Source organism: Rhinatrema bivittatum, chromosome 16, assembly GCF_901001135.1.
Source record: "Rhinatrema bivittatum chromosome 16, aRhiBiv1.1, whole genome shotgun sequence".
In the NCBI taxonomy this organism is placed as follows: Eukaryota; Metazoa; Chordata; class Amphibia; order Gymnophiona; family Rhinatrematidae; genus Rhinatrema; species Rhinatrema bivittatum.
The window spans coordinates 43,216,062-43,227,744 of NC_042630.1; the positions used below are offsets into that span (position 1 = coordinate 43,216,062).

General features: G+C 42.5%; 1 protein-coding gene across 1 annotated transcript; it reads right to left on the bottom strand.

The window, feature by feature from the left end:
• Nucleotides 1-1,335: 1,335 nt before the first annotated feature.
• On the bottom strand, nt 1,336-2,265 carry LOC115077555 (olfactory receptor 5V1-like). The gene has a single exon (XM_029579849.1). It carries the CDS (start codon nt 2,263-2,265, stop codon nt 1,336-1,338), a length of 930 nt encoding a protein of 309 aa, XP_029435709.1.
• Between the last annotated feature and the right edge of the window lie 9,418 nt (nt 2,266-11,683).

Sequence of the window (11,683 nt, forward strand, 5' to 3'; positions counted from 1 at the left end):
AGTCCACCTGGCACCGGGCCTGCCCCAAGCTGGCCTGGTGCTAAAGTCTATCCAGCCCCAGGGACTTCCTGGAGCTGGCCCGGTAGAGAAGTCTATGCAGCAACAGGACCTTCTTCAAGTTGGCCTGTGCCAAAGCCTAACCAATGCCAAGGCCTGTCTAGAGCCCAGGCACCACTTTCTCTCCATCCTCCCCCTTTTAAAATCACCAAAGTTGGGGAGCTCTCATCCTAGCCCCCAATTACCCCTTTCAAGTATCCTTCAAAAAGGGCAATGTGTGATTTCCAGTCTCTTCCACTTGGGTCTCCGATGCATTAAAAATGGTGCAGTCTGAAAAGCATCTGGAAACCTGTATCTTACCTGGTACCATCTTTTCACTGCAATCCACCGCAAATAAAAATATCAGCATGAAACCCTTAATAAATACTTAAAAACAATACTGGAAAGGAATCAAACTATATGCTTTATTTAGAATATCTGACAATAAAATAAGCTGAAGAGCAAAGTCCTGCTCCTTGCAGAGAAACAGAAACCCTTACCTACCCATTTCCAACGACCACCACCACTGTTACATGTAATTTCACCATTTCTTACAATTCTCCTCATGAGCTAATAGCAAAATTCTTGAAAGCAGCCATCTCAAGTAACTGAGAGTACTTCATTTTGAAACAGAGAAGATGACAGAGGGCAAGGACAGTAAGACTCAACAAGTCTGCTCAATTTACTTTCCTGGTAGAAAGCCACAAATTCCAGTTGATCTCTGGCTTTCTCCTCACTTCTTGATAGCTAAGAATCCTCTATGCTTATACCATGTTTTATGACTCTTTAGCTCTCTTGCACCTTGGATGGGAGGTTGCCCAATGCATTCACTACACTCCGGGTGGAACAATTACATCCCTTCATTTAGGGAATGTTTTTGATACTGGCTCAGGGAGCTTGTAGGCTCTCGGGTACTTTCTACCCATACTCCTGCAAGCTCATTTTCTACAGGAAACTCAATGAGATGTTTCCATTTGAAAATATGCAGCAAGTTGGGGAAATGGGTACTTTTATATCCATGTGCTTTGCATCTGTTTTAAATCTATTATAGTAAAGTCTGCTGCTCTATATGGAATTGCCTAACCTAACTTTGCCCCCTTTTTTCACACATATACAAGTAAGAAAACTGTTTCCTCCTTCTGGACGTTAGGGTGTCAATTTTCAAATGATATCTTTTACACAAGTAAACATGCATTAACCCACATAAAATGTTTTGTTTGTTACGTTCTCAAATGATTTGTTTATTGCTTGGTAAATCTACCTGTATGCATGTAAGCCCATCTAAAATCAAGTTACAGTTCATCGATTCTGTCTACAGGCTCTTCTTAGAGCACCTTTTATTTCTTTATTTCTCAGACAATAGATAATGGGGTTTAACATTGGAATTACTGTGTTATAAAACACAGCAAAGAGCTTGTTCTGGTCCATTGAGTATGCTGACGAAGGCCTCATGTACGCACATATCAGAGTCCCATAGAACAGAACAACAACTGTGAGGTGAGAGGCACAAGTGGAAAAGGCTTTACATCTCCCCTCCGCTGAATGAATTCTCAGGATGGCAGAGATGATGAATACGTAAGAGATGCAGATCAACAGAAAGGAGCTAAAGCCAAAAACAACCCCTTCACAAAAGGTAACAACTTCCACCATTTCCGTGCCACTACATGAAAGCTTCAGCAGGGCTGTAATGTCGCAGAAGAAATGATTAATCACATTGGAGCCACAGAAGGAATACTGTGATAGCAAAGCGGTCTGTGCGATGGGCTCCAGAAATCCAAGCATCCAAGAGGCTGCGGCCAGCAGGACACAGGCTCGGTTACTCATGACGAGTGCGTAATGCAAGGGGTGGCATATTGCCACGTAGCGGTCATAGGCCATGGCAGTGAGCAGCATGTATTCCGTGCTTGCCAAGGACAGAAAACAGTACAGCTGAGTCAGGCAGCCGGCAAGTGAAACTGATCTGTCCCCTGTTGTGAAAATGACAGCGGTTTTAGGGACAGTGACAGAGGTGTAGCAGATGTCTAAGAAGGACAAGTTACTGAGAAAAAAGTACATGGGGCTGTGAAGCTGAGGGCTGATAAATACTGTCATCAGAATAAGGACGTTACCCACCAGGGTTAAAAGATATATAAAGAATGATGCTATGGAAAGGGACAGCTGCAGCTCTGGAAGGTCGGAAAATCCCACAATCACAAATTCTGTCCAAGTGGAGTGGTTTCTTTTTCCCATTTCTTCACTAACTCTGCTGAAAAGTTGCCTGAAGAAAAGATAGGAGATGAGCAAACAAGATTAAAGCAGGACAAGACCCCCCACATGGTGATATTTTGTGGAATACAGGTAATTGCTGGTTTCACAAAGTGAAAAAATAGTGTCTTTTGTAAAACTCACAGACTTTAGGCAGAATTTTCAAAAAGGACTTACATGCAGAAATCCACTTTGTAAGTCTAGCAGGGTTTCTGTGCATGGTTCTCATTTTTATAGAGCATTTGCAACTTTTCCAGAGCAGGCATTAGCGTGTGTGCTTACATTTACGCACATACTTCATAAAATCAAAAGTAGGAGCAGGAATGATTTTCCTGCCACAATACCATTCCCCCCCTCACAGAATGCCTTTTTCTTGTGCATGTAAAAAAATAAATGCATACGTGAGTTCCACATACTTTTATGCACAGAAACCTCCCTCCTCCACCTCCAGGCAATTTTCAAAAGCCCATTGATACACATAAAAAACTTTGAAAATGTGGCCCACAGAATGCAATCATTGCTGTCTGTATAATAGAACATGCTTCTATGTCTGTTGAATAAGTATAAATAAACAAGCAGGTGGCAATATTACCCTCTGCTTGAATTAATTCATTAAATACATGTGTTTCACATGTGTTTCTCTCCCATTCACAAAATAGCTCATAGCAAGTTACAAGCATAAATATAATACCAAATTTAGCAAAAAAAAAGTAAAATAGCATTACATAATAAAATGCTGATACAAAAATGAAACCAAACATAGAAAAAGAAATATAATGCACAACATAAAATCCATCGTGGCTAAACATTGACAAAGATAGTTAATACCAGCATAAGGAGAGCAACAAAATTATCTGAAATCAATGCAACGACCAAAGCCAGGTTTTGACCTCACACGTGAATGACAGATAATCCTGGATATGTCTGGTCTCCATAGGAAGAGAATTCTATTAAAATAAAAGCACAGCATAAAACAAATCCCCATTTCTAGTTCATGTCAGATGAGATTCTACCAGGGAGGGTAGCACCAATAAAGCTTCATTCATAGATCACAGCATTCTGGAAAGGTTTTAGTACATTCTTCAAATAAACTAGGCCCATGCCATGAATAGCCTTAAAGGCTAGACACAAATTGTTAAAAAATGACATTGAAATCAAATGCTGACCAATGCAAACTGCATCAAGTCATAAGGACTGTTAATATATACTGTGATTCTTGTTGCTCACCAGATCATCAATTACAGCATACAGTGTGATGCCTGTATCTGCTATTTAAGAAAAATTAAAAAAATAATACAAATAGAAAAATAAAGCAAGAAAAGAGTTCCAGAAAATAGGATGCAATATATCAGCTGTGAAGACAGTTTTTCAATCCCAAAGATTGTGGGTTCAGGGTTGTGATTTCAGCAAAAAGGACAGTGGACTTAGACAAACATTTGCACTGAAGAATGCTTTTCCTTTAGGGAAAAGACTGGTTGTTATTCAGCACCAAGAACAGAGCTCTTGGACCTGACATACTGGATGAGACTTCAGCCCAATGAATGTCTCTCCAGATAGAAAATGCATGTGTGCCTAATGTCACCATCACAGATGGTAAGGGTAATGAAGACTCTCAGCACATTCTCCATTTAAATAAAGAACCTGAGTATCTATCTTTCCTTAGGGGAATTCCAGGTTGTTGATGTTTTTTTAAAACACAGATAATGTTTAATTAGCTGAGTAAATATTGATATTTGGAGCTTTCGCAGATGTGGAATCCTAAAATCCTTAGGGAATCAGAGAGCCTTTGGAAATTGCTACAATATAGGCTATTGAATTGTCAGTGGGTTTTATCTAATGTAAGTGCACTTAAACACAAGTAAATGGGATTTGGAACATTATTACAATAGTATATTTACATTTTCTTTTGAAAATTATCCTGTCTATGGAAGGGGAAGGAAGGAAGAGGGAAAGGCAGAGGGAGGGGAGAGAGAAGTCTTAGAGGGAGAAAGAAGAGATTATATTTATTTTAATTATATTTGTCTCTCTAATGTTAAGATTAGCTCCTTCTAAAATTCAGGATACTCAGTCTTTTCTTGTTAACTCTGTCATCTTACATCCACATCATTGCTGCCATTTTGAAAATTCATTCTTCAGAAGGAAGTCAAAAAGCTTTCTTTACCTGCTTCTCCACATCTCCATTGTGGCTTTGTTCTATGTAATGTAGATAAGTGTATATATGAGATCAACACCCTAGATCAAGACAAAATCTAAACAGTACTTTATAAAGCTGTAATTCCCATGGTAAACACAATGTATATAGCCTGAGAAATAAAGATCTAAAAATGACCCTTAGGAAAGTAAAGTAGAAAAGTATTTACCAATACAATTATCTATATGCTACTCAATCAATTTAGGTTTACTGCCTCTTTAAAAATGTAATTTGCTAGAGAGGATACAAAGCAATTGGTGTTATTTTATAGTCATGTCTGTTTATTCAATGTATTTGTTCCTATGATTTGATTGCACCTCTGCAATAACCATCCAACCTTACATTTCACCTTCTTGATCATCCAACCTCCAACCTCCAACCAATATAGGCCTGGAGTTATCAAAATGCAATATGTATCACATGCAATAGCAAAAGGGGTGTGTTTCCTGTATACAACCACTAGGGGACCATTTTTAAGAGAGAGAGAGAGAGAGAGAGAGAGAGAGAGAGAGAGAGAGAGAGAGAGAGAGAGAGAGAGAGAGAGAGAGAGAGAGAGAGAACACCTACTATAATGCCCTCTCCCTAGATAGGTATTTATATCCCTATGGGAGGCCCACCTAGTAACTCGAGGTGAGGTTTACATATTAGTGTAGGGGGTTAGGGGCCACTTTGACATTCAATGTGAGATGTACGAACAGAACAGTGGTCTCTTGTGAAGATTTGATGACCTACAGAGAAAGGAAACTCACCAAAGATGAGATTTGTGCAATGTTCTCTCCACCTAGCTTGATATTACCCAGGTAGAGACACCACGGCAGCCAGGCATCCATCTAAAGTGAGAGGAGGTGCAAGAAAGGTAGGAGGAGTGAAGGTGTTGGGAAGGGACAGTTGCAACAGTACCCCCCTTCAAAAGGCGATCTCCTCTCCAAGAATTTTCTTCGGGGCCAAAACCTTCCCATGAGAGAAGATATTCCCAGGTTTTGCCTCTTTTGCGGACTTCAAGAATGGCTTCGACCTTGGCCCGCACCATCTACTGCTCCTGCCATGTGACTGGGGCCATCCAATGGCACAGATACCCTGTTACATGCTAAGGGCAAAGGGCCATCGGCGCCATTTTGATTAGTGGCAGCTGATGGCCCGAGAGCGGGAGATCGCTCCCAGGACCTCTGCTGGACCACCAGGTACTTTAAAAATTGAAGGGGGGGGGGGGAGGCTGGAGGGTGGGGGATGTGAAAGAATTAAATTTAAAGGGTCGGGGTGGGTTTTTTTTTTTTGGCACAACACAGCTGTTTAAAACGGGTAAGAATCACGGGAACAAAGATTTCCCGTGGTTTCCCCAAACTCTATATCGGAAACGAGTCCGGTACCGATTCACATCCCTATATTAGAATGTCTTTAAAATTATAGCTGGAAATTCCCAAAAGACCAGGAATTTCTAATTTATGGCTAATACAGAAACCATAATTCAGAAAATGCCCTTTTGCACTGTTTTGACATCAGTGGAATAATAAATGATACCAATAATAAGCATTATAAGATATAGGAAAATAATAAACTATATGACTCCACAATGACTTTGTGCATGATGTATTGCCACTTGAAAGAATTCCTATCAAAATAATCAGAGGTTCCACCACCTTGTCTTCCATCTGAGACTATCATCCAAGGGGTCTGGTGTAATCTTCAAAAGTAGTAAAGACATGGAGAAGCTATGTGGTAGATTTTCAAGCAGTACACGGCCGTCCATGTGCACGTGGTTCTCGGCATGCGCACATGGACACACCGATGTTATAACATGCGCGCGGCACGCGCAGGGGGTGCAACGTTTTGTAAAATACAGGTGGCAATGCAATTGGGCCTTCCCCAGTTCCTGTCCACTCCATTCCCTTTCCCTCATTTTTTTATTTTATTAGAGTAGGAAGTTACACGCACCGGCCGGCTGCTGGCGTGCGTGCATTGCCCGGCCACACGTGTAACTCCCGATTTCTATGCACGCAGCCCTTTAAAAATTTGCCAGTGAATGTTTCCATCTTTTCATATTCTGTACCATGGTAAAAATTTGAATTTACTAATTTTGAATGTTGATATTTTCTCTACAATCAAGGTTGAATAGGTTGTCCTGTAATTTAAATATATGAATATTTATTTATTTTATTATAAAAGGGAAACAGTTTTCCTTTTGATTCTATGGAGCTCTAAATCAGGAATGCTTTTCCATGTGGAGGAAGAGGAAGTTGTGTTTGGTTGATGAATTCGTAACTGAGTTGTCTCAGTGCTGCACACTCAGATCATTCATATTTGTACTCCTGCCATGATACCAGCATTGTGTGATGTCATTTGTGGTAATGTATTTCCAAAAACAGATTATGATGGGAGGGTTGGTGTAAAAGGGTCCAATAAAGTATCTTACACCTCTTACTGTAGGCTGGCTAATGCTAAAAGTCCATGCTAGCCTGATAAGCCCTCCCTACTTACCCAACCATGCCTCTGGAAAAGCCAACATTTTATACAGCTATTGAATAGAGGCAGCTATAATGAATTTGACTACAGGAGAAACTTTTTCAAGGATACGTGAAGCTAGCCATTTGAAAATATATCTCTACGTGTATAGAGACATATGATCCCAAAAAGAAAAAGAAAAGATAGACCAAGTGAAAATTGTTGCAGCCATTGCTGTTCGACGCCCTCACTCCGCCCTCCTTACCACTGTGGCGACTCCCTCCGGGCCTGATGGACGGTTTGCTGCCATGGCGTCTTCTTGCTGTCTTCCTCCGGCGTCCTCGGAGTGGCACGACGCTGTGGATCTGCCATGTTCCTGATGATGTAGGATGTGCGTGCGTGCGCGCTCCGAAAGATGTACCAGCAAGGGCGCGAACCTCGGGGGCGTCCACCTGAACTGACGTCATCCGCTTCCAATATAAAAGGTCTCAGAAATTGCTAACAGATTGAGTTAGCAAAGGGTTTCGCTACCTCTGACTTACCAGGGGTACCCGCTCCTCGGGGGCCTCACTCTCTTTTCTCTATTTCAGATTGCCGATAGGAACCGGTACTCGCTCCTCGAGGGCCATGTCCCTGAACACTCTGAAGATTCTCTACTGCCTGGAAACTATCACAGATACAGACAATTGTGAGTTACCATCGCTCTCTCAGAGCTTTCCCTGGAAACAGGTACTTGCTCCTCGAGGGTCTAACCCTTTCCAGCTACTGAGCCTTCTAAAGACCTTATGTGAGATCTGTCATCCAGTTGTGGCTATGAACACAGTATACCTGTCTACTCACTATCTATAATAGCTTCTCTACAGCTCAGCTACCCTGGGATTGTGGTTCCAGTACCTGAGGGACTTCAGCCCTGCCGGGCGTAGCAGCTCACTACTGCCACCTCTGGTGGTTCTACTACCTGTCTAATAAAAGTATTCTGTGTCTGTCTCCATACTCAAGCCTAGCCGGTGGTCCCTCTCAGGATATCCTCCTGGGGGCGCAGTCATCTGCCATCGGCCCAAGGATTCACCTATCTACATTCTTCTACAGCTGAGTGTCCTCTCCAGGCACTTTGCTGGTAACAGATGGCTACGCCTTTCCTACCAGGGGTAGGAAAGGCGTAGCAACAGATTCATAACAGCTTGCTAACTCCACCTCCTTCTGGAGCTAGTATACAACAGATTGCTACCCCTAGCTCTAACACAGAGCTTTCCTAACAATATTTCTACTTCTCCCCTTCATAGGAGTTTAACCATAACAGAGTGCTAGCTCCTCCCTCCAGAGGAGCTCGCACATAACGCTAACTCCTATCTGATGTCTTTGCCCATCCGGCATCAGATCCATAACAGATTGCTAACTCCTCCTTCCACAGGAGCAGTTCATAACAAAAATCATGCAGGCTAAAGTAAAAACATTCCATTTAAATATTTGAAAGTAGAGGAAGACAAAGAAAATTGTAGACCTTTCACTGAAGGACAAATGACATTGAAATGGCTGAGATTATTAATATACAATATTTTATTCCCTTTAGTCTTTACATTTAGAGGTCAAGATTCAAATCCCAAAAATCTAGATGGATTTTCAAAAGTGGCATTCTGGAGGTGTTCTGGGGAGGAGTTAAGTTATCTGGCTAACTTAGCTTTATTTGCAAATGGCTAGATTAGTCTGAAAATTTAAACCTGCTTCAGAGCAGGATAACTTAGTACTTAATCGGATATCGTCAAAAGATATCTGGTTAAGTAGCACCGTCAAGTCAAAACAAAATAAAAAAAGTAGGGGTGTGCATTCGTTCCCTACGAATTGGGAATCCACAATGTATAGGGCCATATTCGTTGTATTCGTGGGGAAGCAAAACGTATAGCGATTCCCCATGAATACAACAAATTATTCGGCCACCTAAAGGAGCCAATTTAAACAAGCCCTCCACCCTCCTGACCCCCCCAAGACTTACCAAAACACCCTGGTGGTCCAGCGGGGGTTCCGGGAGCCATCCCCCGCACTCACACCCTCGGCTGCCGTATTCAAAATGGCGCCGATAGCCTTTGACCTACTATGTCACAGGGGCTACCAGTGCCATTGGTCAGCCCCTGTCACATGGCCATTGGGGGTGTCACCTTGTGCTCCTACCATGTGACGGGGCTGACCAATGGCACCGGTAGCCCCTGTGACATAGTAAGGGCAAAGGCTATCGGCGCTATTTTGAATACTGGAGGGTCCCCCAAGACTTGCCAAAAGTCCCTGGTGGTCCAGCCGGGGTCCGGGAGTGATCTCCTGCACTCAGGCCATCGGCAGCCAGTAATCATAATGGCGCCGATAGCCTTTGCCCTTACTAAGTCACAGAGGCTACCGGTGCCATTGGTCAACCCCTGTCACATGGTAGGAGCACAAGATGGCGCTGATGGCCATGTGGCAGGGGCTGACCAATGGCACGGGTAGCCCCTGTGACATAGTAGGTCAAAGGCTATCGGCACCATTTTGAATATGGCAACCGAGGGTGTGAGTGTAAGGGATGGCTCCTGGACCCCCTGCTGGACCACCAGGGAGTTTTGGTAAGTCTTGGGGGGGTCAGGAGGGTGGGGGGTGTAGTTAATTTAATTTTAGTGGGGAAAAGAATAGGAATTAACGTATAAACGTATCGGGGGGGGGGGGGGGCCTTGCTGAATGCAACGTATCTGCCCCCCGACGAATACGAATCACAAATGCAACGTATGGTGTCCCTCTGCACAGCCCTAAAAAAAAAGGAAAGGGACCTGTGGCCCAATTATTCCCCCTGTCCAATTTTTAAATATATATATAGCCCTGTCAGGATGTGCACCCCCCACACACCACCACCACCACCATCTCCCAAACTGCTCCGATTGTTTTCCCACCCATCCCCCATTTTGAAACATATCCCAGCCCTCAGGATGGAGTGAATTTAGACATCATTCCTGGCAGGGGTTTTTTTATGGTAAAGTGGGGAAGGGCTATGAGAGGTCCATAAGAATTGGGGGGGGGGGGGGGGGGGTGTGCATCCAGGGCAATTGGGAAGGTCCATGAGGAAGCAGCATTAAGATGTATTTCAAAACAGGAAATGTGTGGTGAGGGGGGTGACCTGTAGACTACAACAGTTTTCTTTAATATAGCAGGGGCTGGGAGGTGCATGGCCTGATAGGGCTACATATAAAATTTAGGGGAGGGGAGAAACTCAGGCCACAGGTACCTTTACTTTTTTTTTTTTTTTAATTTCGACAGCGCAACTTAACCGCATATCTATTGAAGATGTTTTGTTAAGTTATCCGGCCACACCGGTTGTGCTCAAATGCTGCCATTTAGGTTTCTTAGTTATCTGGCTTCATGTAGCCAGGTAAGTTTAGGCAAGTTTATTCAGGAGCAAGTTTATCTCGCTTAATATATGAGATCAGTTATCTGGCTTTTAATTCAGCAGTTTACCGAATATGGACCTCTCCAAGTCAATGCCAGTCAAGTAATTAAAATGAGAGGGGATGGGACTTCTACTTTGAAAAAGGTGGAAAAACAAGTTAAAAGGTCATTGATCTTGATTTCAGCATCTGAAATTCTATGTCTCTTATAAGTCTAAACAGCATTGAAATGATTGCACTGGGTCTCTAAGAAAACCTGGGGATTACCTGCTTGATGCAGCAGTTTCCTCCCTGAAGATTAGCGGTACAACAGCATCTTCCAGGAAGGCTGGGGTGATCTGCACAGAGGGACAGTGGCTAAAACCTCAACGTAAACGAGCTTTGGAAGGCCAGATTTTTAACAATAGCCTCACTAATTTTGGTGGATGTGGGGATTATTACAAAACTTTGCAATAAGACCTAGAAGGGGACCTGAGCATTTGGCTTCAGTATTAGTCAGGAAAGAGATAAAGACGGCCAGGCCTGAAATAGTCTACTAGCAGAGGCAGTGGAAACCATCACTGAGGCATGCTTGGGTCAGATATGCAAGCTGTTGTTTAGGAAAAAGTGTTTAAAGATCAGGTGAATGTCATGGGGGAGGGGAGGAGTTGGCGATGTTGCATTTGGGAATTTGCAGGTGCATCTTCCCCAAATGGGTGAATTTCAACAGGGCAGATTGCATGGGTCATTTACTATGCTACTTGTTACTGGAGCAAATTAATTAATACAACAATTAATCAGGTCCCAGGGGCCTCCAACATGCTTAAATATTTCTCATTGGAATAATTTTCTCAGTCAGCTGGAAAGAAGCAAATCCTTGTGCCAGGTTTGTGAAGTCAGTCTTCTTCTCCATTCTCTTCTTCTAGATATGGCTGGGAGGAGGGGGTGTTTTTTGTTTTATTGTTAGTTTAAACATAAAGAAAGATGCATAGTTTTGTGGGACAGAGTTCACTATCATCTCATTGGTCCTTTTTGAGGTTCGAAAGATAAATGTTTTGCTCTATTTCATGAGGATCAACCATTTACATGACTCAGGAATTTAGCAAATTTCATTTTAAAACATTTTTTTTAATTCTAGAGAGTAAATAGTAGATACATATCGAATAACAACTTTCCTAAAAGCATATTCTCAGGAGAAATTTGGCAAAGAAAAAGTATATTCAACATCACCTTCAAAAGATATTTGGAGAGGATAACCATAGACACTCCATTAAAGTCCTCCAGTTTGATTACATACAATACTTATTCTTACTCATCCACCTACATGCACAATTTCTAATCTATTAAAATCTACTGCTGTACTTGAAGACTGAAGAGTGAACCTGACATCAGT

Coding starts and splice junctions, on each gene's coding strand:
- LOC115077555 (XM_029579849.1), bottom strand. CDS start 2,265: ATGGGAAAAAGAAACCACTCCACTTGGACAGAATTTGTGATTGTGGGA.